Source organism: Mustela erminea, chromosome 8 (assembly GCF_009829155.1).
Source record: "Mustela erminea isolate mMusErm1 chromosome 8, mMusErm1.Pri, whole genome shotgun sequence".
NCBI classification, from domain to species: domain Eukaryota; kingdom Metazoa; phylum Chordata; class Mammalia; order Carnivora; family Mustelidae; genus Mustela; species Mustela erminea.
In genome coordinates, this window is record NC_045621.1 from 94,161,813 (window position 1) to 94,189,450 (window position 27,638).

A 27,638-nucleotide genomic window follows, 5' to 3' on the forward strand; every position below is an offset into this window, starting at 1 on the left:
GTTAAAAACATTTTCATTACCATAGAAGGAATTATGGCAATTTCATTACCATAGAGGGAACTTGGGTTTCTAACAGTATGAGTATATGGAAGCTGGATACACATATGTACGTGCCTGATGAGTATAGTAAATTGTGGCTCAGTTTTAAAGTAGAGAAACATTTTTCTTCTTTGTAAAAACTTGAAGTAGCATGTCCTTAATACACTTGTGTTCTTTCTGTCTTATTCAGGAAAGCAGTGTTTCTTGGTCCTACGTCAGCAGCAGTTTAATGTCCAGGCGCTCGTGGCTGTGGGAGACCATGCAAGCAAGCAGATGGTTAAATTTGCTGCCAAGTAAGTAAGCAATTATATCCTGTTGTCAGAATAAACAATGGTGGGAACCAAGACTCCCAGGGGTTTGGACCATTTTCATACATTAACATCAATGCTTCGTTTGTTTAAAAATGTAGTTATTTAAATTGTCAGTTCAGTATTGCTGAATACATTAAACTTACAAAAGAGAAAATATGGAGCACAGGCTTGAAATTCATTTGGAACTGCTGAAGCAGCACTCTGTACAGACAAGTCACATTTACTTTCAAGTAGAGTAACAAAAAGCCTGGCAGCCTCAACATAGCAAAGCAACTTTTTTTTGTTGTGTTTGTTGAGCTTCAGTTCCTACCTCCCTCCCCCAGTTTGAGATTTGCATATTAAGCAACAAGTTTTCTAACTGAAAACTAAAAGCATATAAAATAAGAGTGTAGTTTTGCAAATGATTCCCTCCTAAAGGAAGTAAAACAAATGTCATAACATTTTACAGCTTTTAACTTTGACATCAAAAGGGTTAAAGAAAAGTAAAATCAACCCACTCGTCTCCCCCCTCCCCACAAGTTTTGCTGTCTGGCTCAGAGTTCCTGTAGAAATGCATTGTTTTGTTCCGTTTGCAAGAGGCAGGATGTAGTGTAGTGCTTCTTTATGCTGTAGTTCTGAGGTAGTAATAATTGGTAATGTTGATAGTTTTGTTTGTGTTTTTCTCAGTTTACTCAGAATTTTACTTCCATGATAATGATCAAAGAAGATTTGGGAAAATGGCTGATCTCTATATTTTAAATAATAGCATACTTCATAGGCATAAATTTTTTCCAAAGAAATTAAATTTGGTATAATTGTTAAATTTTACTATTGATTTTTATCTCTGTTCTTTAGTTGTATGCTTTCAAAGATGAATATGTATATCTATATACATAGAATCATCAATTTTACAACTAGAACTAAAAAATGATCTAATTTAACATCCTAACTTACATTTGGGCCCTCCCTGACTCCCTTAGTGTTCTACATGTAGTGGATGTAACTGGTATGGGTTTAGAGATTTATTTATCAGATTTAGTTTTATTGTATCACAGCAGTATCTGTACTCTGGTTTAAAAACTCCAGTGCCACTAATGACATCAGTTCACTGATGAACTCAGTAGTATTTGTATTACTGATACAGTAGTCCCATCTCACTCTGTCTCCCAGTCCTGCTACCCAGAGACTTCTATCTCTTTGTCGGTATCTTTTGGTGAGTAGGTTTACTGCTTTCATCTCATGGTCTATAAGGGTGTGTGCTTATGGGGTACGTTGTCAGCTAGCCTTCTAAGGTCAGTCCTGTGAAGTGGGACATAAATAAGCTTGGTCCCTAGAAATAAACTTTCCACACAGAGCCTTCTATAAATAGAGCCTCTGGTAACCGTAGACATATATGCTGAATTATATTTAATATACTGAAAAATACTGGGAAAAAGCCATTTTCAAATCAACAATAATTATTACAGCTTTTGTCTTTTATGTGTTAAATTGGCTCTGAAAACCAATAGATAAAGCTGACAGTTTTAAATAGAGCGTGTGTTTCCATTAAATTGCATTATAACCTTAAAGTGTTACATTCCTAAAAAAAATATTCTAGTCTAAAAATCTTTTGAAATTTCCACTTACCCTTAATTTTTAATAAGAGATATCCTACTGACAAAAGGACAGTGAATTCACGTGATATCTTTAGAAGTAAAGTAGTCCACAAATAGTTATTTCTTATTATTTTGGATCTTCTCAAACTCCTGCAACTTGACCAACAGCAATTGGCCATTATCAGAGATCAGCCAACGCTTTCTAGATGGCAAAGCTACTTGCAAATGTTCTCCCAAATAGAACTTAGTTCACTACTGTCCTCATAATACATAAATTAAAGAAGGGTTTTCATATAAATGATAAAGTGTAAGTGTGAACTTTCTCTTAGGCAAGGCAAGAATTTAGATAAGTTAGCCTGGCTTTCATAATCCTGAAGTAAAACTCAAGATCTAGATGTAATTCAACTTAACAATTAAATTGTGACCCAGATTTTTTTTTTTTTAAGCAAAGAACATGTATCTATTTTAGTCTCTGCCCCCCCACCCCCAAAATGGACTTTTTATAACTAGTAATGTGTGGGAAAAGATGTTTTCATAATAGAGCTGTTGCAAATTTTAAAGCCTTTGGTTATATACAAATGAATGAAGCCAGTTTTATAGAATAGACTTAACATGTGGTACTTACATTAATTATTTAACTTTTGGCACTACTCATATGTTAAAGTATCTAGCCTGAGTAATTAAGAATAAGTGTGTTAATAACTTTGCTACCTAGTGAAAGAGGAAAATTCTCATGACTAAGACTGTGGCAAAAAATACATATATTTTTTAAGTTGAAATATGTCTGGCACACTATGTTACATTAGGTAAGGTGTACAGTGTGGTGGTTCAGGAACTCTGTGTATTATACTATGCTAACCACCAAGTGTAGCTACCATCTGTCACCATACAATGTCACCTTATATTATTACAATACCATTGACTCTGTGACTTCCTTGTTCCATCACTGGAAGCCCTTACTCCCCTTCACCTTTTTTTTGCTCATCCTCACATTCCCTGCCCCCTCCTCCCACAACTACCAATTTGTTCTTTATATTTATGGTTCTATTTCTGCTTCATTTCTTTCTTTGTTATTTGTTTCGTTTTTTAGATTCCACATGTAAGTGAAATCACATGGTGTTTGTCTTTGTCGGACTTATTTCACTTAGCATAATACCCCTCTAGGTCCATCCATGTAAAAATGATGAGTTTTTAATTTTTGTAGTTATTTGATAATTTTCTTAGAAACATGATTTCATGCCCCTGATAGGTCAGCTTGTCTTTTTTACGTGACTTTAGACTGCACTTCTCAAGTAGTACTGAAATCCTGATCTTTCTTGGTAACAGAAGTCTGCGGCACATGTTGTTTCTGACAGAAAGCCAGTAGAATGATCTTATGTTCAGAGTGCCAATTTTTAAAGAAGAAAGTCAAGAATAGAAAAATTTTACTTTAAAAATTACCTGTTCTTTTCATGAATAATAATAATAAATCAAGTGAGGTTATAATATGAATTTTAAAGAACTTTCAGAACTGTTTTAGGGGGGAAATTGTGTTTGCTTTTTTCTTCATCTTTCAAAATCCCTTTTCCTAAAAATTATCTTTACTGACTAGTATTTGTTCTTCTAGTCCATGAGCATGGAACATTTTTTCCATTTCTTTGTGTCTTTCTCAATTTCTTTCATGAGTATTCTATAGTTTTCAGAGTACAGATTCTTTTTTTCTTTGGTTAGATTTATTCCTAGGTATCTTATAGTTTTTTGGTTTTTTTTTTTAACAATTGTAAATGGAATAGACTCCTTAATTTCTTTTTCTTCTGTCTCATTGTTGGTGCATAGAAATGCTACTGATTTCTGTGCATTGATTTTATATCCTTCTACTTTACTGAATTCCTCTATGAGTTCTAGCAGTTTGGGGTAGAGTCTTTCGGGTTTTCTACATAAAGTATTATATCATCTGCAAAGAGTGATAGTTTGACTTCTTTGCCGATTCAGATGCCTTTTATTTCTTTTTGTTGTCTGGATTGCTAAGGCTAGGACTTCTAGTACTGTGTTGAACAGCAGTGGTGATAGTGGACATCCCTGCCATGTTCCTAACCTTAGGGGAAAAGCTGTCAGTTTTTCCCCATTGGGAATGATATTCACTGTGGGTTTTTCATAGATGGCTTTAATGATATTGAAGTATGTACCCTCCATCCCTACACTGTGAAGAGTTTTAATCAAGAAAGGATTCTGTACTTTGTCACATACTTTTTCTGCTTCTGTTAAGAGTATCATATGGTTCTTGTCCTTTTATTGATGTAGCTATCACATTGATTGATTTGCAGATGTTGAACCAACCTTACAACCCAGGAGCAAATCCCACTTGGTCATGGTTAATAATCCTTGTAATGTACTGTTGGATCCTATTGGCTAGTATTTTGGTAAGAATTTTTGCATCCATGTTCATCATGGATATTGGTCTATAATCCTCCTTTTTGAGGGGGTCTTTCTCTGGTTTGGGGATCAAGGTAATGCTGGCCTCATCAAATGAGTTTGGAAGTTTTCCTTCCATTTCTATTTTTTGGAACAGTTTCAGAAGAATAGGTATGTATTCTTAAATGTGTAGTAGAATTACCCTGGGAAGCCATCTGGCCCTGGGCACTTGTTTGTTGGGCGATTTTTGATTACTGCTTTAATTTCTTTGTTCATTATAGGTCTGTTTAACTTTCCTATTTCTTCCTGGTTCAGTTGTGATAGTTTATACATCTCTAGGAATGCATCCATTTCTTTCAGATTGTCTAATTTGTTGGCATATAGTTACTCATAATATGTTCTTATAATTATTTGTATTTCTTTGCTATTGGTTTGATGTCTCCTCTTTCATTCATGATTTTATTTATTTGGGTCCTTTCTCTTTTCTTTTTGAAATAAATCTGGCCAGAGGGTTATTAGTCTTACTAATTCTTTCAAAGAACCAGCTCTTAGTTTCGTTGATCTGTTCCTCTGTTCTTCTGGTTTCTATTTCATTGATTTCTACTCTGATCTTTATTATTTCTCTTCTCTTGCTGGGTTTAGGCTTTATTTGCTGTTCTTTTTCCAGCTCTGTAAGGTATAAAGTTAGGTCGTGTACTTGAGACCTTCCTTGTTTCTTGAGAAAGGCTTGTCTTGCTATATACCTCCCTCTTAGGACCACCTTTGCTGTACCCCGAAGATTTTGAACAGTTGTGTTTTAATTTTCATTTGTTTCCATGAATTTTTTTAAAATTCTTCTTTAATTTCCTCATTGGCCCATTCATTCTTTAGTAGGATGCTCTTTAGCCTTCATGTATTTGAGATCTTTCCAACTTCCCTCTTGTGATTGAGTTCAAGTTTCAAAGCATCATGGTCTGAAAATATGCAGGGAATGATCCAGTCTTTTGGTGCTGGTTGAGACCTGATTTGTAACCCAGGATGTGATCTATTCTGGAGAATGTTCCATAGCAATAGAGAAGAATGTTTATTCTGTTTCTTTGGGGTGGAAAGTTCTGAGGAGATATGTGAAGTCCACCTGGTCCAGTATGTCATTTATAGCCCATATTTCCTTGTAGATCTTTTGCTTAATCTATCCATTTCAGTGAGGGGAGTGTTAAAGTCCCTGACTGTTGTTTTATTATTATTGATGTGTTTCTTTGATTTTGTGATTAATTGGCTTATATAATTGGCTGCTCCCATGTTAGGGGCATAAATCTTTACAACTGTTAGATTTGTTGTTAGATAGACTCTAAGTATTATGTAGTATTCTTCCTCGTCTCTTATTATAGTCTTTGGTTTAAAATCAAATTTGTATGATCAAAGGATTGCCACCTGGCTTTCTTTTGATGTCCATTAGCATAATAAATCATTTTCCATCTGCTCACTTTAAATCTGGAGGTGTCTTTGGGTTAAAAATGAGTCTCTTGCAGACAGCGTATTGATGGGTCTTGCTTTTTTATCCAACCTGACACTTGTGTCTTTTGATTGGGGTACTTAGCCCATTTACATTCTCGCTAATTATTGAAAGATATGAATTTTGTGCCATTGTATTATCTGTAAGGTGACTGTTACTGTGTATATAGTCTCTGCTCCTTTCTGGTCTATGTTACTTTGGACTCTTTGCTTAGAGGACAGGACCCCTTTCAATATTTTTTTATACGTCTAGTTTGGTGATTGCAGTTTCTTTTAGTTTTGTATGTCCTAGAGGTTTTTTATCTCTCCTTCTATTTTCAATGACAGTCTAGCTGGATAAAGTATTATTGGCTGCATATTCTCATTTAGTACCCTGAATATATCATGCCAGGTCTCTGTGGATAGGTCTGCTGCCTATCTAATGTTTCTTCTGTTGTAGGTTACAGACCTCTTGTCCCAAGCTGCTGCCAGGATTTTCTCTGTCTCTGAGATTTGTATTTTTCTATTAGATATCCAAGTGTTGACCTACTTTTATTGATTTTGAGGGGGGTTTTCTGTGCCTCCTGGATTTTGATGCCTGTTTCTTCCCCAAATTAAGGAAGTTCTCTGCTATAATTTCTTCTAATATACCTTCTGCCCCTCTCTCTCTTTCTTCTTCTGGGATCCCAATTATTCTAATATTGTTTCACTTTAGGGTATCACTTACCTCTCAAATTCTCCCCTCAAGATCCAGTAGTTGTTTATCTCTCTTTTTCTCAGCTTCTTAATTCTCCCATCATTTGGTCTTCTCTATTACTAATTCTCTCTTCTGCCTCAGTTATCCTAGCAGCTAGAGCCTCCATTTTTTATTGTACCTCATTTATTTGCTTTTTAAAAATTTTTTTATTGTACCTCATTAATTGCCTTTTTGATTTTGAGTTGGTTAGATTTTGTTTCTCCAGAAAGGGATTCTTTAGTGTCTTCTTTGCTTTTTTCAAACCCAGCTAGTATCTTTATAATTGTTATTCTGAACTCTTGTTCTGATGTCTTATTTTTTTTTAAAGATTTTATTTATTTATTTGACAGAGATCACTAATAGGCACAGAAGCAAGCAGAGAGAGAGGAAGAAGCAGACTCCCTGCTGAGCAGAGAGCCCAACAAGGGGCTCGATCCCAGGACTCTGGGATCATAACCTGAGCCGAAGGCAGAGCCTTTAACCCACTGAGCCACCCAGGCACCCCATAAGTTTCTTTTTTTTTTTAATTTGACAGAGATCACAAGTAGGCAGAGAAGCAGGCAAAGAGAAAGAAGAGGAAGCAGGCTCCCTGCCAAGCAGAGAGCCTAATGCAGGGCTCAGTCCCAGGACCCTGGGATCATGACCTGGGCTGAAGGCAGAGGCTTTAACCCACTGAGCCACCCAGCACCCCCCCCCATGTCTTACTAATGTCCACATTGATTAGGTCCCTGGCAGTCAGTACTGCCTCTCATTCTCTTTTTTGAGGTGGGTTTTTCTGTTTTGTCCTTTTGTTGAGAGAATAGATGAACAAGAGAAGAAAGTGCCTGGGTGGCTCAGTGGGTTAACGCCTCTGCCTTCGGCTCAGATCATGATCTCAGGGTCCTGGGATCAAGCTCCACATTGGGCTCTCTGCTCAGCAGGAAGCCTGCTTCCTCCTTTCTCTCTCTGGCTGCCTCTCTGCCTATTTGTTATCTCTGTCTGTCAAATAAATAAATAAAAAATCTTAAAAAAAAAAGAGAGAGAAGAAAATGCTGAAGTGTAATAACGACCCCAGAGAAGTGTGCACTAAACAAACCAGACCTAAAACTGAGGGGGAAAGAAAGAAAAAAGAAAATATATATATATGTGATCAGGCTGGTGAATAGAACAGAGCAATACACTGGATTTTGGGTGTATTTTGGTCTGTTCGAAGAAACTGTATCCCAAAATTTTAAGGAAAGAAGAATATGTATATATATGCAAAAATAAGGTTAACTATAATGAACGGATAGACTATGACCATAACTGTGAAAATTTAAAAAGATTTTTAGAAAGGAATTGATAAGAAGTTGGTTGGAAAGGAAAGAAGAATAATTCAAAAAAAAAGAGAAAGAGAAAAGGAAGAAAATTTTAAAAATTAAATTTGAGAGACTAAAGAATCATGAGAATAAAGCCATGAATTTTATGAGCTGTATTCCCCTAGCTCTGGAATTATGCAGTTCTCATTTATTGTTAAACTTGGTCTTGGCTGAATGTTCTTGCTGATCTTCTGTGGGAGGAGCCTGTTGCAGTGATTCTCAAATGTCTTTGCCCTGGGCAGAGTTGCACCACCCTTGCTAGGGGCAAGGCTAAGTTATCTGCTCCAGTTTTCTCTCTGTAGCTTTTGTTCCTTGAAGGTTTTAGCACAGCTTTAGAGGATATGAATGAAAATGGTGGCCTCCCAGTCTCTGGCCCCAGAGGAGCCAAGAGCTCAGGGCCCCACTTCTCATTGCACTCTCAGAGAAAACCAGTCCATCACTCCTGTCTCCCTGATCTGTGTCCGTACTCTGTGCCCATCCAGCCTATGACCATCCATTTCTGTCTCTGGCACATGGTCCTGTTCAGAATCTCCAAGCCCAGCAGATTCCTGGGGTGCACTCCCGTGCTGCTCTTCCCAAGGAAGGAAGGGGAATCTCCTGGGTTCTGCTGCTTGTTGGGCCCTGGCTTAAAGAGCAGCAGACCAACTGTGCTGCAGATCATGGTTTACGGCAACCCTGAGCTGAGATCCCACTCCTGGACACACTGTTGACAGCTGGCTTCCTTGTGATACCTGGGTGCTCTGTCACACTCAGGCACCCCCAGTCTTCCTGTGATCCCAATGATCCTGAGACCACACCATCCCAGCAAAGGTTCCATTCCCATCTTAGCCACTGAAGCGATGTCCCTCTGTGGAGCAGACTTCTGAAAGTTGATTTTGTGCTCCTCTGCTCTCTCACTTGCTGGGAGCTGGCTGACAGAGGCCCCTTCCCCTCCTCCCAGTCTGTCGTTCCCATATGTTGCCTCAGATTCACTTCTCCACACCTCCTACCTTCTAGAACGTGGTTGCTTTTCTGTTCATTAAGTTGCTGCTATTTTTTTTTCATTCTCCAGTTGAGTTTGTAGGTGTTCAGAATGGTTTGATAACTATCTAGCTGAATTCCTGGGACCAGATGAAATTGAAGTCTCCTACTCCTCTGCCATCTTGGCTCCTCCCCATGAAATATCATTTTTAATTTTTAAGAAAAAATGTTTAAGAAATAATCTATAATTAATATTCATTATAGTGATTGCCCTTCCTTTATCTTACCAAGCCTTTCCAGTGCCTAACATGAATTTTATACATACTGGGATCCAGTGCATCAGAGTCTGATGTACAGGCAAATTACAGCAATATTATTAATATTATTGCTTATAACAATAGCAGCAGTAATAATTAAATATTCCTATATACTAAGTATGAAGCTGCAAAATGCCATACTTGCACTTTGCCCTTGATCCTCACAGCCGCACTATGAGGTATAGACACTTTTTTAAATGTCTTTTTATAGCTGAAGAAATTGAAATTTAAATGCTAAGTGTAAGGTCTCTGATTCTAGGGCTCACATTCCTCCTAGGTCATCCTGCTTCTCTGAGATAGTCTAATAATAGTGGTTCAGAGCCCTCCTTAATATAGCTTACTTAGAATACAACCTTACTGTCATTGAAATATATTAATGCCTGGGAAATGCTTTAGGTCTCAAAGTAATGGTTTTTACCTCAACAGTATCTTTTTCTACAGTGTCTAGTTTTTTCTGATATATAGTTGATTGATGATAGATAGATAGATAGATAGATAAGTAGATACCTATTTTTTTTTTTTTTTTAGTAGATACCTATTTTGATTCCTCATGGTGATAATGACTTTTAGGTACTGCCTGAGTTGAGAACCAAAACTTGTGAAAAATAATACTATAATAATTTTTGTTTTAAAAGTATAACTGATTATAAAGTAATAAAAAATATTTTATGTTGAGTCATAAGTTAATGCTAAAAACAGTTCCAAAGGAAAAATTAATTTTTTTTACTAGCCATCATTAATACTAGTGTACTTGTCTCTACCATGAAGCAGTAGCTGCCTTCCTGAGAAGTCATCCCATTTTTAAAAAGCATGCTGTTAAAACAGAGACAGTTTGGGGTGGGGAAGGTTGGGGGGTTAGAAACTAAAGAGTTTGTTTGCAAAGATAGTTATTTTTCTTGAATAATTTCAATTTGAAAAATATCTGATAGCTGTAATTATAAACATGAAACCTAAAATTCACTAGGCAGATTCAGTAGATGCATCTACTCTTGCTTCACCTTTTGTCTTTTTTTCTTATCATCAGCACTGCCACACAGTGCATCTTACACATTAGCACTCTTGTGAGAAGTAAGAGTCAGTCAACAAAGCAACCATATAGTGTTTGCAACCAATGTGAAAAATAAGTCCACCAATTCTGCCCGTCCCCCGCCCCCCGCTCATGCTCTCACTCTGTCTCTCTCAAATAAATAAAAGGCTTTAAGAAAAAATGCTGTATCCTTGTGTAAATGGGTGGCAGAGAGTTGTGGCTTGTAAACTGTTGTGAAGTGGTAGAAGGAAGGCTCTTTGAAACCTGAAAGCAAATTGTACTGCCAGATGTGGACAGGTGTGGCATGTAACATAAATGTTTGAGGTATGTGTTTTGAGTTCACCTGAGTACAGTTGTCTCTACTGTGTTTCTCACTGATGAAATCTGGCAAAGGAAGGCTCAAACTTATGCTCAAACTAATACCGATTATATCGATTGTGTTGGATTTAACATTTTCAAAACAAGTATTAATAGCAAAACTGATAGTACTCTTAAAAGAGAGAACCTTGTTTGCCCAGTGAGTGGGTAAAAACATGAGTCTTATCTGTTTACTGACTGCTGATGTGTGGGGGTGAGGAAAAGAAAGAAATGGAAAATAACTTCAGAGTTTCCAGTGTGAAATACTGTGTGAAAAATGGAAAATGTCACCCTCAGTCTGGACTAAATTCCCCGGATGGACTGGGGCTAAACACGACCTACCCTGGACCTGTGATGGGCTCCCCTTCTCTTAGAATGCTTTACCAATAGAAGTGGATACTGAATGGGAATGGGACTCTGTTAGCCGTGAAGACAAGGGGAGTGGGTTTGAATAGACAGCTAGCAGTATTACCTAAGTTTATCTATGCTGAGTAAACTGGAGAGAAGTTCTAGCCTTTTGAGTTCATGGAGTTCCAAAGACTGAATGAAATAGGATATTTTACTCAAAGCCATTTTATATTCCTGGCTGATAGTAGTGTATTCCTCTCATTTCAAGTCATCTCATTGTAAATGTCTTTAGGTATTCATTTGGAATAAATAGTGTGGACTTAAAATTCCTTACTTCTCCACTAGCTTCACTATTCATTTTAGTTTTTAAAAAAGATTTTATTTATTTATTTGATAGAGACACTGCGAGAAAGGGAATACAAGCAGAGGGAATGGGAGCGGGAGAAGCAGGCTCCCCACCGAGCAGAGAGTCCAATGCAGGGCTCAATCCCAGGACCCTGGGATCATGACCTGAGCTGAAGGCAGACACTTAACGACTGAGTCACCCAGGCACCCCTTCACTATTCATTTTAATAACTCACTCCTGTGGCCACCACTTGGATTTTGTTCCTTAGAACTTAATTTTAAACTCAATGGCAATTCTCTCTAACCATAATTTCCAATTTTGTACCTATCCCATGCCTACTAATCTTCTTTTGGACCTCATCAAGACTTCTGGTCTTTTTACCAGTCTCCTCCTTTTGTCCTACTATTTCTACCCTCTTCTGACCTCGTGCAACCCAGTCCCATTCCCAGAACTACCCCCACTGCATCCTTACCTGCCTACCTTTCTTTCACCCTATGAAACTACCCAGCCCCATGGACTCCTGATCCCATAATATAACATCGACATTAAGGAGTATATTGTGTATTTGTGGCACAACAGTTGATTTTTATTCCTAAGCCGGGCCTAGTGGAATGTGTCCTCCTTTATAATGAAAATAGAGGTTTATAGGCTGCCCCTGTTTTTATTGTTTCACTGAACTCTCAGTATCTCATTCCTCTTGATCCCTTGGTTTCTAACTAAAATTATAATTAGAAAAGAAAAGTTTGGAAAACACTATGACTTCTGTTGCTTAATATATCATCAGCCTTGTATTATGATTAAAAACAGCACATGAACAACAACATAAAAATTCTGGTGGATTCTGTTACTTATTTAAATGAAGCAAAACTCCTTACTTTTAGATGTTTTTAGCTTTAGAAATTTGAGGACCAACAAAGCATGAGGTAATTCAAATGAATACTTACTAATACATTCACATTGGAAAGATAGCAGCTTAGTTAGTGAATCTGCTAACCACCCTTTCTGCTAGAGTCTTCAATTTGGAAAATAGCGTGCTTAGAAATATGTCCATGAGAAAAAGGCCATTTCTAATATTCAGTTAATACTCATTTTGTCTTGGTTCTTATCTGTGAAATGCTTGCGATTGTCTTCAGAGGAGTGCTAAGGACTGTTTGTTTATTCTCAAGGTGTTTCCATTTTGAATAGGGCTACCCTAAGAGACTGGACATTTAAAACATGTGAACTCCTACACAACAGAAATAATGGTATTTATATGTTAATTCCATTAGGCCCAACATTTAACTCTATTCCCTCTGGTCATATACCAGGTGGAAAAAAGCAAAGACTCCACTATTAAAAATATCAAATCAGATAGTTCCAGCTGGGGTTTCCCAATCATTTAAAAGGCAAAATATGAGGTCACTTTTAATATCTTAAGTGGATGACTATCTTAGCGTTTACTTTAGATATTAAATCTGAGGTGCTTATCTTTGCCTTACTAACTAGATTGTACCACTAGCAGTTTCTAGCTTTTGAATGTATTCCTTAAGAGCAACATTAGCACTTAATATGGGGTCAGTTGTTTTCCCCGCTTATCTTTCCCAGGAATATCCAATTCATCAATATACTAATCTGAAAAGTTGACTCACTAATTGGCTTTAAGTGCCACAGGACTCTTCAACACATTATTTTAATCAATTTGTTGGAAAGATCAATTTTCTCATGGTTGAATGCATATAAAAATGAAACAACTAAATGAGTTACATAGGAAGGTTGGCACATCTCATTCCCTAGAGATCTTTAAGAAGAGGTTCTTGATTGTGTATCCAAAATGCTTTGTGGTCCTTAAATGAAATTTGTCTGGAAGCAGGAAGATAGGATACCTATCCAGGCCTGTGTTTCTGGATCTCCATCTTATGTTGACATTAATTTTCCAATAGTTAATAGCTTGTGTTTGAGTTGAGATGAGAAGTCATTCTTTATTTCTTTTTAAAATTATTTTTTATTTAGGGACATTTTACTGTAATGAAGACAGTAGTGTTATGTTAGTTATGGTTGAGTTTTGTAAAGACAAAATTTTTTTTTAGAGGCAACTCTACAGGCCTTTTTGTATTGACTGCTATTAAGCAGCACAGTGAATGTAAATACAGTGCTTAAAGTTTCAAGCCAGAAGAAAAAAAAAGGAACAGCAAGTTTAAGGTCCAACTGGCTAAGTGATCTGTAATATTTCCTTCAATGGTCTTAGTTCCATTTTTTCTAATTTAAAAATTTGGGGGAGAAAAAAGTTTCAAGCCAAAGTTGTTGTGACTACTTAAGGGGTACAGTTAATTTGAATACCACTTGTTAAAGTTAAAAATTATATTTTGCTGTTTGTACTTTTGTAGCACCCTTCTTCCCACCCAGCATAGAAATGTTTGGATTTGGGGAGCGGTGGGGGGGAAGGCTTTTTTGGACTGTTAGTTGTGTACACACGTGTTTTGTTTTCTTTTTCTTCATATTAGTCATTGTGGTTAAGTGATTTATTGGTAGCTGGTGAGTCACAAGTGTATTTTTCATTCTGTGAGTCACCTAGCTGCATACAGGTTTGTACGTTTTCTTTCCTTTCTAGATCTTTCATCTAAAAATAGGTATTTTACTTAGTTGGAACATTGAAATTTCAGTTTGCTGCATTAACTTTTAGAATTGTAGAGTATCAAAATAATGCTCTGAAGAAATCTCACAGATTTAGAAAACTTGTTTAGCACCTCCTCTGGTCCAGGCACTCTGCTGGGCTTGGGAATACCATGACACATGTATGACATAAGGAACTTAATTTGAGAAGAAGGCAAAATAGATTAACAGCCACATGCAAAGACAAGCTACAGGGGCTGTGGTGGAAGTGTATGTGTATATCATATACACTTGAGGCCCAGAGGGAATGGGCATGTGGGTATTCCTTGAGCATCATGTGGATAATAAATTGGTGAATATAGGCTAGGTCATTATACTGCTGTGGATTGTAGCTCTTTGAAAAACTGTACATAGATGGTATATACCTCTTTGTTGGAGTGAGATACTTACTGATTGAACTTTTATATTTGGTCCTGTCGAGTTCAACATTTGTATTGAAAACTTTGATAAAGATGTGCTTTCAAAGGTAGATCTAAAATCTGCTGTCAGAAATTCTCAATTTATGGGATTTCTTTTTTTTTTCTTTTAAGATTTACTTTTTTATTACTAGAGAAAGAGAGAGAAGAGTATGTGGGGTGGGGGGAGGGAAAGGGACAGTCTCAAGCAGACTCCCCACTGAGCACAGAGGCCAGTGCCGGGTTTGATCTCATGACCCTGAGATCATGACCTGAGCTGAAATCAAGAATCAGACGCTTAACCAGCTGAGCTACCCAGGCACCATGGGATTAACTGCTAAGTTATATAACGTTAATAACATCATATTGCTTTATACAAAGATTTAATGAACTTCTGTAGAAGCTGGCAATAAGAGGACATCAAGATGCATCAGTGTTAAGATAGTATGATTCTTGAGCATTTTGAAAACCATTTGTGAAGGGCTTGTTACTTCCAATTGCTTTCTCATAAATTATAAAGGAATGTGGCAGGTTGTGAGCACCTAAGAATGAGAATGTATTATTTCAGAGTGAGCTCATGATGCATTCTGGAGTATTTAAAATGCGGTGCTATATCTTGAGTCTGTAACAGAACAGAACCATCTAGTGTAGCAGCCAGTACATGATCTTACTACTGTATGATCTTAGCCTACTTACTTGACCTCTTGTAGAGTCTCAGTTTTCTCAGCTATAAAATGGTGGTCATATTTATCTCATAGGCCTTTGAGAAGCTTAAGTGAAGTAGTGTATGTGTAAAGCACCTTACACAGGAACTGGAACATAAAAGAAAATTGGTAAGCGATACAAGAATAAATACAGGCATATTATATATATATATATATATGCATAATATATAAATTTATAGCATTTATATATCTAAAGGCATTTATATATGTTTATATATATTTATATTTTAGGCATTTATATATATATATATATATACATATATATATAAAGATCAGTTTTGTTTTGTAAAAAGTAAAACTCCTACTTCTTTAACATTAAAAAAAATAGGAGAATGAGCAAAACTACTGTAGAAGAACAACACAAAATTTATGAAGCATTCCGTATTTTTTGCAAAGGAGAAAAAATTTGGAGGAGTATAGACCAAATAGTAAACAGTGATTAAAGGAAGATGAGATTGGGTATATGATGGGAGAATTAAACTTTTAAATTTAAATGATTATTTAACATTAGAATTTATAATAATAAATAAGTTTATTCTTTTATAATAATAAGTTCTTGAGACAATATATAAAAAACAGTGTTTCAAAAATAACTTTAAAACATAAGAGAAGGGACACCTGGGTGGCTCAGTCAGTTAAGCATCTGCCTCCAGCTCAGGTCATGATCCCGGGGTCCTAGGATCAAGGCCTGCTTCAGGCTCCCTGCTTCTCTGGCTGCCTGCCACTCTCGTGCATGTGCTCGCTCGCTCACTCGCGCTCTTTTTTTTTTTAACTCTTTCTCTCTCTCTGACAAATAAATAAAATCTTTGAAACATAGACACAAACCCTGCCATTTCCCATCCCTCACCAATGAGGGGAAGTTCATGAGTATAAATTGGAGGTAATTCTTCCTTGTTCTCCAGGAAAACTTGCCAGAGTCAGCACCTCACACTGGGACCCAGCAACAAGAGGTGGATGAAGTACTTCTTTCCCAGATCCATTTCTCTACCATTTATATGCAGGATGGTGATCTCTTTGACTAGGGTTATATGCTGTTAAATATTTTTTCACTTCTGTGCTATATAGAAATGAAACTGGTGCCCTATAAATCACCTATTCCAACAACCTTTTCTCGGTGCTTATGATTCTTGTTCTCTATCCCAGTCATCTTCACAGTGCATTTTGCTCAAGATTGACCATTAAGGGAAAGAAGATAATTAATCTGCTATTTATTTCCCTTCCTTACTTCCTTCTGTTACTTAAAAAGTAGGAAAGAAAAAAAAATAATTAAAAAATTAAAAAATAAAAAGTAGGAAAAAATTTGAGGTTTTTACTAGTTCATTTATAGATGAACACTGGGACTGTTACTTGGATTGTATCTCAGAAGGCCACATGTCACGTATAGTGTGCAAGGTCTCTAAGCAAGACTGCAAGATTCCAGTAACAAAAAGGAGTTAACACTTGTACCCTAACCAATTCCCTTTGGCGTATTGTAACTAATTGCAGTTTATTTTGCTTCACTTTGCTTTTGGGAGATTATATTTATTTATACATATTAAAATAATAAACTGAAAAGGGACTAGTGGCTTTTTAACTTTCTACCAAGAGATCACAGATGGAAGATAAAATTTAAAATATAAGCACATATGAGAAAATGTTAATGCTGACACTTCTACTCTTATAGATCTTTGTTTCAACCACATTCTGCACTGCTGTGTGTGTGTGTGTGTGTGTGTGAGAGAGAGAGAAAGAGAGAGAGAGAGAATGAGAGTGGGGGAGAGGAGAATCTAATGACATTGGACAAGATGAATTGTTCCCTAATAAGGAATTACCAGGAAGACTGTAAAGTATGAATCTGCATTCACTGTTGCTAATTATAAACCTTACCCTGAGTTTATGCTTATCTAAGGATAATACTTATGTTTAGGATTACATATATATAATTTTAAAATAAATAAAATAGGGGTACCTGGGTGGCTCAGTTTAGCAGCTTCCATTCGCTCAGGTCATGATCTCAGATTCAGGGCAATCCCTTTCAAAAATCCCTGTGGCATTTTTTGCAGAAATAGGAAAAAACCATGTTAAAATTCATGTGTACTCTCAAGGGGCCCAGAACAGCCAAAACCGTTTTGAAAAAAAAAAAAAAGAACAAATTTGGAGGATTTGCACTCCCTGATTTCAGAACTTCTACAAAACTACAGTAATCAGAAGTGTGTGGTACTAACATAAGGATAGACATATAAACCAATGGAATAGAAGAAAGAGCCCATAAACAAACCCTGGCTTAAATGGCCAACGGGATTTTGACAAGGGTACCAAGACCTTTTAATAGGGAAAGGATGGTCTTTTCAACAAATGGTGCTAGGAAAACTAGGTATCCATATGCCAAAGACCTTACCATACTCCATATATAAGAATTAACTGAAAATGGATCAATTACCAGGAGACCTGGGTGGCTCAGTTGGTTAAGCATCTGCTTTCAGCTCAGGTCCTGGGATTGAGTCCTGCATCAGGCTCTTTGCTCAGCAGGGAGCCTGCCTCTCCCTCCCCCTGCTTGTGTTCTCTTTCTCTGGCAAATAAATAAATAAAATCTTTTTTTAAAAAAGGATCAAGGGGGGAAAAAAAAAAAAAGGATCAAGGGGCGTCTGGGTAGCTTAGTTGGTTAAGCGACTGCCTTCAGCCCAGGTCGTGATCCTGAAGTCCTGGGATCGAGCTCTCAGCATCGGTATCCCTGCTCTGCAGGGAGTCTGCTTCTCCCTCTGACTCTCCCCCTTCTCATGCTCTCCCTTTCTTTCTCATTCTTTCTCTCTCGCTCAAAAAAATAAATAAAATCTTTAAAAAAAAAAAGATCAATTACCTAAATATACCTAAATATAAGAGCTGAAACTATAAAACTCTAAGAAGAAAACATAAGCCAGAAACTTTATGACATTGGATTTAGCAGTGATTTCTTAGGTGTAACACCAAAAGTAGAAGTAACAAAACAAATCGAGATTAATTTGACTTCATTGAAACTACAACATTTTATGCATCAAAGGGCACTATCAAGAGAATGAAAAGACAGCCCACAGAATGGGAGAAAATATTTGCAAGTCAAATACCTGATAAAGGATTAATATCCAGAATATATAAAAACTCTGAAAACTTATAAGAACAACAACCCAATTCCAGAATGGGGCAAAAGACTTAAACAACATTTTATCCAAAGAAGATACACAGATAGCCAATAAGCACATGAAAAGATGCTCAACATCACCAGTCATCTGGGAAATGCAAACCAGAACTACAATGAGATATCACTTCATATCCATTAGGACAACTGTTACCCTACCCCCCACAAAAGGAAAAATAATGAGTGTTAGTAATGTAGAAAAATTGGAACCCTTGTGCATGGCTGATGGGAATGTAAGATGGTACTGTTGCTGTGGAAGACAATATACCTGCTCCTCAGAAAGTTAAACGTAAAATTATCATATGATCCAGCAATTCCACTTCTAGATAGATACCCAAAAAAATTGAAAGTGGAGACTCAAACAGATACTTATATGCTGGGACATGCAAGTGGCTCAGTCATCGAGCATCTGCCTTCAGCTCGGGTCATGATCCCAGGGTCCTGGAATCGAGCCCTGCATCAGGCTCTCTGCTTGGGAATCCTGCTTCTCCCTCTCTTACTTCCCCTGCTTGTGTTCCCTCTCTGTGTCTCTCTCTGTCAAATAAATAAAATCTTTAAAAAAAAAAAAAGATACTTTTATGCTGTTGTTCATAGCAGCATGATTCACAATAACCTAAATAGAAAACAGCCCAAATGTCCAGCAACAGATGAATGGATAAACAAAATATATTATGTACATATAACAAAATATTATTCAGACTTAAAAAGGAATGAAGTTCTGATACAAGCAATAATACAAATGAAGCTTGAAAACTTTATGTCATGTGAAGTAAGTCAGACACAAAAGGACAAATATTATTGTTTCACATACCTGAGGTACCTCGAGTAATTAAGTTCATAGAGACAGTAGAATAGAAGTTATGAGGAGGTGAGGTTGGCATGGGTGGTAGTTGGAATTAGTGAAGAGTTAATTGTTTAATTAGTACATTGTTTCTGGGATAATGAAAAAGTTCCAGAAAAGGGTAGTGGTGGTAGCTGCACAACGTTGTGAATGCCACTGAATTATACACCTAACAGTGGTCAAAATGGTGAAGTTGTATGTATTGTATATTTGACCAATAGTAAAAATTCAGCAGCGTATAATAATAAACCTTGAACTCTTGCTCACACATCTGTGGGTGCGCAAGATTTCAGCTCATCTAGGCTCATTTTGAAGCTATGGTTTGTGTCCTGGTCTGCCCCTTCTGCTTCTGAGCTTCCTTGGACCAACAGCTACTTGAGATATCATCTTATGTAGAAAAGCAGGAATGCTGAAGGGCAAGTTCCGCTGCACAAGCACATTTCAAGCCTTTGTTGGCATCATATCCACTGATATGTCATTGATAAAGCAAGTCATATGGCCAAACCCAAAACCAAGAGGCAAAAAATTACCTTCTGTCCACCTCGAATCTATAGCAAAGGTGTGGATGAATACTACTAGCATAGGGGAGCAAAGACTTGAGAGCAAGAATTCAGGACACCACAGAGATAAACTAAGAATTATTTTTAATTTTTGGCAACATTGAAGAATAAGGCATTATTCATTAGTACATAATTTGATGCTATGAACGTTACCTCCTTTAAGTACTGAAACTATTCTGACGATTTTAACAGAATGGTTTGAAGTCTATTTTGTACGTTCTTCCTTTTTTAAAAGTTTTTTTTTTTAACGACAGAGGACCATTATAATGACCATCTATGACTATGCGAAGTGGTTCTTTGTTACTTTCCTGTTTATTTTTTAATATATATTCTTCAGCAGTCAGCTATATACAATAGTTGTGCCTACTTCTAATAGTTCTGTTAGACTTCTTTTTTAATTTGTTGCTTCTTAGGTAATGTATGTAGGTACGAAAATTTATAATCAAGATAGATAAAACTACAGATGCTGAAAGTGTCCCTGAGGTAATTGGTGAGGCCCTGAGTAGTAAACTATATGGCATTCAGGTTGGAAAGATGGGATTTTATTCCTTCAGATAATGGAGTACTGTTTGTTTTTCTCCCAAGTTGCATGTTTTATAATTGAATTATTCATATATTATAGCATTTCTTTAAAAAAAAAAACTTGATAGCGAACTCAAAATATTTTTATAAAATACTTTAAAAAAGGATGCTTTTTACGATTTTATCTTTTTTAAGATTTTATTTATTTATTTTAGAGAGCAAGAGAGCAAGCATGAATGAGGGGAGGGGCAAAGGGAGACGGAGAAAAAGACTCTCAAGCAGACTGAGTGCAGAGCCCACTGTGGGGCCAGATCTTCCAACCCTGAGATCATGACCTGAGCTGAAATCAAGAGTTGGATGCCATAACTGACTGAGCCACAGGCGCCCAGCAATTTTATTTTCTAGGGACAGCATAAGTTGGAAGTAAACTATTAGACTGATTGTTGACAGTTCCTAGTGGATGACATGAATAGGATAGCCTATTAAGGTATTTTTTTAAATCAAGGCTATAACTAATTTATTTGTAGAGTGATTAGTTTTCTGCAGGTGAGAAGGGTGGTTGGAAAGTGGAAGAGGCGTGAAACAATGAAGTAGTAGTGTGTTTTGGGAGGTGGTGGTAATAATAAAGAAAGCCGACTTAGCTGTCGGAAGGATATGTCTAATTTACTTCACCCATTTCTCTTACAGTCAGTTCCCAGAAGTTCTCTGCTTTCTGCTGTGGATTTTTTTCCTGCGGTATCCTCGAAAAACCCAAGGCTTTTTAGTTGTCTGTTTGAACATAACCCTCCTTGAAAATAGGGGTATAGAGCCGTATTAGTTTCAAAATATAAACCTGAAACTTTAACAGAATCTCTTTATGACAGCAAACTATCGTATAAATGCTTCAAAGTTTTAAGCCATCTTAACATGCAATATCAGTTAAAATCATATTAATTAGGCTTTTTCTAAAAAGTAGAATTTCATCCTTCTACTAGCAGTAGCTTATTCAAGTATTCCTATCCCACTCTTGCATTGACTCTAATTATATACACACATAGATAAAACCCTCATTAATGCTTTACTAAAGCTAACTAGTAAGTTCTAGTGTGACCCTTTTTTACAGATCTCTTTGATTATAATACTATTTCTACTGAATTCATTCAAGTCTACAGATAAATAATAATAGCTAGATATAGATGTGGGTGGAGTTATAGAGATATTAGAGCTAAATTATTCAGAGTTTAAAAAAATCATGGAATGGGGTTACTTATATCTGAAGAGACTATTCTGTTAACAGCATATAGCTGCTAGGTATAGTGAGGAGATAATACTGAGATTGGAAGGGCAAAAAAATTAATTTTAAGCATGCTCTGTATCTGGTTAATTTTACCTTCTTTCTAATTGATTCAGTAGACTAATCTGTGATAGAAGTCTATCTGTGGCCCAGTTTAAAAAACAGGTTGGGTTTTCGGAACTTCCTTTTATGACTTGTTTGGTGCTAGAAACAATGTTTAAAATAGTGGTTATTTTTTGTTTAGCTGCTCAAGTATTTTATTCCATAATATTACCTAATTAAATAAAAGTACTAAACATAGACCTAGTTACAAGTTTCAGGTCCTAGATAAAAGAAGTGATCTGGTACTTTTGAGGAAAAATGAAACTATTATTTTCTTTAATTGGCCCTTTAGGACAGAGTGTCAGATCACATCCCAAATTTTTCTAGAAGGATATCAGCTTAATGCTCAGTCTTTGAGAGCAGATAATTTGAGTTGGCTTGAAGAAGACTTTCTGATAATGGAAGGCCTCTTACTAAGGGGATGACCCTTGAAGGCCAGGGTCATAGCAGGAATGTAGCAGAGTGGAGGTCTGGTTGGGTCAGAACAGGTTATCGATGAAGCAAGGTTATCGATGACGCACACTGATCAGTAAGGAAGAGAAGGCCTTCCTAAGAGAAATGTGTAAACTAAGCAACAGTATCCTCACGTAGCCTAACTCATATACTCAGGTATCAAGTGTTCTCATTCAATCAAAAGAAGCAACTGGTAAATGGAAATCATACTGAAGAGAGATTCAATGACTGCATTCTAACACTAGATAGCCAGTGTTAGAAAGCCATTTAAAATATACCACAATAGGGCGCCTGGGTTGCTCAGTGAGTTAAGCCGCTGCCTTCGGCTCAGGTCATGATCTCAGGGTCCTGGGATCGAGTCCCGCATCAGGCTTTCTGCTCAGCAGGGAGCCTGCTTCTTCCTCTCTCTCTGCCTGCCTCTCTGCCTACTTGTGATCTCTCTCTGTCAAATAAATAAATAAAATCTTTAAAAAAAATATATATATATATATATACCACAATAAATTCTGAGATTCTTCAGTGCACAGGAGACTCATAAAACTTGTAAGAAATATGTACAATGTTGGGTTTTTTTTTAAGTTAGTATCAGCCATACAGAGTTCTAGACAGTGTAGTAAAGTGAAATGAAATTTTTTCTTCCTTTCTTCACCACTTTTTACCCTCTTACCCTCATTTTGATCCTTTTCCAAACCTGAGCAAATGTTAATTGAAATGGACTGTGGGGGCACCTCCGTGGCTCAGTGGGTTAAGCCTCTGCCTTTGCCTCAGATCATGATCTCAGGGTCTTGGGATCGAGCCCCCCATGGGGCTCTCGGCTCAGCAGGAAGCCTGCTTCCCCCCACCCCTCGCCTGCCTCTCTTCTTGCTTGTGATCTCTGTCTGTCAAATAAATAAATAAATAAATAAAATCTTTTTAAAAAAAAAAAAAAGAAAGAAAGAAAGGAAATGGACAGTGGTATTCTCTTGGGTAAAATAAGCATTGTTGGATTTCTGAAATCTCGTCAAGTGGCACTGCAACTACTAAAGACCCAATTCCTTATCAGAATAAATAGAACTTTTCCTATGAAAATTAAATTTTCTTTTTCTTTCCTTTTTGTTTTTTTGTTTTGTTTTGCTTTGCTTTTTTGCTTTTGTTTCATTTTGTTTAGATTCTTGTCATTCATTTTGCAGGATTCTGGGTTGGCACTTAAGCCATGAAAGGCTAATATAAAAGTTAAGTGACATATGACATAGCAGATAAACAGGGAGTCCAGAACAGATTTTCTTTTTTTTTTCTTTTTTAAGATTTTATTTATTTATTTGACAGATCACAAGTAGGCAGAGAGGCAGGCAGAGAGAGGAAGAGAAGCAGGTTCCATGCTGCGCAGAGAGCCCGATGTGGGGCTCCATCCCAGGACCCTGAGATCATGACCTGAGCCACAGGCAGAGGCTTTAACCCACTGAGCTACCCAGGCTCCCCCAGAACAGATTTTCTTGATGCATGTTTGCCCTTTCTGTTGTGCCAGCTGTGTCAGGAACTCCACTCTCCCAGTTACCACTTTTGCATTTTAGTTCCTTCTTCTCTTTTCACCACACCTCACTTCTGCAGCTCCAGTTACCACCTGAGAGTTTTAATTGGTAGTTTAACATTGATAGTTTGGGCCAGTTGAGCTACTATGATGCTGACATCACTGCCCAAGAACTGAAAGTTTAATCTTAAGCTTTTCCACAAATACATTACGATACATTCTGGCTGCACAATAATACAAAAGTAAAACTGGTACATTTTGTATGAGAACCACCATTTTGGATTATACCCTTTATCCCTTGGTTATGTACGAGAGATCAAAAAATAATCAATTGGTGAGCTTAATAAGCTTCATAATTTTATATTTCAGAATTTGAGTATCCTATGTTCAAAATTCAAGTTTGTTATAGAATTCAACTGCCCAGGTGACCGATTTAATGTATATTGAGCTTCATGTAGACATTCTTAAATGGAGTCGCACAATCCTATAGGCTGTTTGCCATAAATCCAATGACAGTGTATACTCAGAAACTACAGGCATGGAGGGCTTAATTACAGCAAGCTAATGCCCTTTTATTACCTTGAAATCTTTTCAGTTGACCTTCTTCTATTATTCAATTCCATTACATACCAGTAATTGCATTTATTAAAGCCCATGCTTCTCCTTACAGGAAATGCTGATCTTTGTAAGTTTCAACTATAGGAAGGAAAATGTTCTTTAATAAATAATTGAAAGAATTTTCTACTTTTCACAGTTCAGTGCTGGTCCTTGCCATTTAGGCTCAGAGTATTTTATGAATGGTAACTAAATTATGGCATCTAGAAAATCATCTCTTCAAAAAATCTCACAAGGTGTGCTGCATAGTAGCTTATTGTAAGTAGGTTAAATAGACTGGCTTTATCTCAAGTGGCTTACTGTATTAAAAAAGTATTAATATTAATAATTAATACTGTATAATTAATTAATTAATATTAATAATTAATACTGTATTAATATTTCGGCTTTACTGTTGAAACACCAAATGAATTCTGACACCTCTGATGAGATGATTAAAATTGGGAATTTTTTCTTTTGACAGCATTAACAAAGAGAGCATCGTAGATGTAGAAGGTGTAGTGAGAAAAGTGAATCAGAAAATTGGAAGCTGTACACAGCAAGATGTGGAGTTACATGTTCAAAAGGTAACTTTTTTCAAAATATAAAATTGGGTACAGAAATAGATTTAATGGTTTTTATAACCATTCATATCAAACCTATGTGTTCTTAGAATTGATGTAAAATATTGAGATTTAGAAATTGATTACTGAATCAATTAGCTTTTGTTCTATAACAAACTACCCTAATACTTACAACATTTATTTGCTCATGATTCTGTGCATGGGGCAGTTAGAGGCAGGTTGTCTGGGATGGCTCATCTACTCTGCATGACATCAACTGGACCTACTGCTGGTTCTGGGACATTTCTCCCTGTGGCCTCTGTTCATCCAGTGGGCTAGCCCAGGCTTGTTGACATGTACCAGAAGGGTTCCCAGCAGCAAGAGAGGGAAGCCCTAGCGGGCGAGCACCTTTCAAGCTTCTCTTTGAGTCATGATTGCTAAATATGTCATTTGTCAAAGCAAGTCACATGAAATAACTTAGATTTAAGGGATGGAGAAAAAGATTCCACCTCTTGATGCAAAGAGAAGCAAGATCATTGAAAAAAAAACATGTATACAGGAGAATGAGGAATTATTAGAGCCATTTTTTGCCAACAATCTACCATATTCACATAGGGAAAAATATAAAACACATCTAAAAAGCTCTGTTCACTGTTATGAATATATTTTGCTATGAACTTTCTCTGACAATATATCTCTAAAGACTGATTAATTATACTAATATAAATAATATATAATTATTTATATATATAATAATATATAATATAAAATAATATAAAATATAAAACACATCTAAAAAGCTCTGTTCACTGTTATGAATATATTTTGCTATGAACTTTCTCTGACAATATATCTCTAAAGACTGATTAATTATACTAATACTTAATGATTATATTTCCTTGGGATTATAAGGAAATTATATTTCCTTATATTTCTGATACTTTATAGAGAAATCAAGAGACAAAACTCAGTTGGGTCTTACATTCCAGCAATAACTTCCTTTCTTTTTTTTTTTTTTTTTTTAAGATTTTATTTATTAATTTGACAGAGAGAAATTACAAGTAGATGGAGAGGCAGGCAGAGAGAGAGAGATAGGGAAGCAGGCTCCCTGCTGAGCAGAGAGCCCGACGCGGGACTCGATCCCAGGACCCTGAGATCATGACCTGAGCCGAAGGCAGCGGCTTAACCCACTGAGCCATCCAGGCGCCCCAATAACTTCCTTTCATATAAGATTTATCCCACATCTATTTTCTTCTCAGGCATAAAAACTTTAAGTGCTCCTTAACATTGACTTCTAAAACACTGTAAGTGAACTTACACATGTTTAGTACTTTTGAAATAACCCTGCAGTTTTGAGCCTGCAGTTCTCAGATCCGGCCTAGTTTGTGTCTACAGATGCATCATAAAATTTCTTTTAAGGAGTACTCACTTCCTGCCCTCATCCCTGTATGTATATTTGCTTGTGTGTGAGCATATATAAGATAGAGCAGTCAGGCAGATTAACAGATGCAGAAAGTTAGTCTCACACACAGTCATCTGAGAGTAAGATTGTATTTAACTGGAATTGTCATGGGAACTCTTCAAGACTTAGAAAATCTTGTGTTTTTTACTGACCTGACTTGCCAAGTTACTTTTTTTTCTTTGTGTAAGCTTCATTTCAAACCAACATCAAGAAGTGTGTAACCTAGTAAAGGCAAACCAACATAAGGGTATGCTGACCTAGTAAAATAACCCCCTATCTTCCAAGTAACATCTTTTTCAATACTTAAATAAATAAAATTTTAGTGAGTAGAGCAAGTAAGCATACTTCTGAAATATTCTAATTATCTAGCATTTAATACAAACTTAATAAATGCAGATGATAAATATAAAGCCTAAAGAACTTATAAATTTTGCCTTAATGGAAATAACTATAAAGTATCTCACAAAGTATGAAGTAGTATATCTTAAAAAGAGTCTTACAGTAAGCACTGGCACTTATCAGTTACTTGTTTATTCAGCCAGCAGTTACTGAGTACATACTTTGAGCCAGCATTGCATGAAGTTAGGGTGCTTACAACCTAATGAAGTAAATGTCTGCTAGTTATAAAAATAGCAGAGATAGCTGTTCCAGTCTACAATTTTGCATTGGAAATCAAGTTTCTGTTAACTCATCAAAAGGAAACACTATACTTAAGAATAGAAAATGGTGACAAACTATTTTATTATAAGGAGGACGGGAGTATCCTTCTGACACTTTCTTAAAGAGTCTGAGCTGAATGCTAAATGTGGTCTACCAACTGGAAGAATATCATTTCCTTTCCTGAATTAACTAAATTGGGTCTGTTTCCCTTTCATGCTTTAACAGGTTTTCCAGGCATAGTTAGGAGTAACTAATTAGGTAACCTGTTTTTAAGAGTAGCCAAAAACCCTAGCTCATTTTTTATGACCTAACTGTGTTTTAGCTCTAAAATGTGCAATTAATATGAGTGAATTTAACAAATATAAAGGTATTTTAACAGCATAGAGGAATACGATCTATGGTAGCTCCAAACCAGGAGAGCAGCAGGAAATGAGATATAACATGTTTGATGAAAGGTGGAAAGGACGGGATATTTGGAAAAAGAATGAGGAAAAGAAGTTGACAGACAGCAGAGTTGGGCTGACTTCGGTCCTAGCAGTAGAAATGGCCAAGTGCTGTGAACAGTGATAATAACACATTTGTTTAGTGGCCCCTTCAAAAGAGCAGTGTTTTCATATTCTTTCCTCCATTAGATTCTTACCTCAGACCTTCTTTTACAGAACAGAATAGTGAAACCCCGAGATTAAATGATTCGCCTAACAACAGCTTTTACATGACAAAGCAAGGCTTTAAGCTCAGACCTCTTGGCCCCAGTTAGTACTTATTTGTCACACTGGTATGCACATTAGAGTTTACAAAGTATTTGTATATATGTTCTCTCATTTGACTTCCAACAACCTAGGAAGGTTGGCAAAAAATACTATGATTCCCATTTTATAAGTGAAAAAACGTGTACATCTTTGTTTGATTTTAGTAGGTAGTTTCAGTTAAGATATATGCAAACATAGCTTTATATTTATGTCAGCTTT

General features: G+C 36.5%; 1 protein-coding gene across 1 annotated transcript in view; it reads left to right on the forward strand.

The window, feature by feature from the left end:
- The window catches only part of DARS1 (aspartyl-tRNA synthetase 1), a 62,785-nt gene that overhangs the window by 16,148 nt on the left and 18,999 nt on the right, over nucleotides 1-27,638 (forward strand). Inside the window, exons 4-5 of the mRNA XM_032353823.1 lie at nucleotides 230-332; nucleotides 24,470-24,572. Coding sequence (XP_032209714.1) covers nucleotides 230-332; nucleotides 24,470-24,572 — 206 coding nt within the window. The remainder of the gene's footprint in view (nucleotides 1-229; nucleotides 333-24,469; nucleotides 24,573-27,638) is intronic.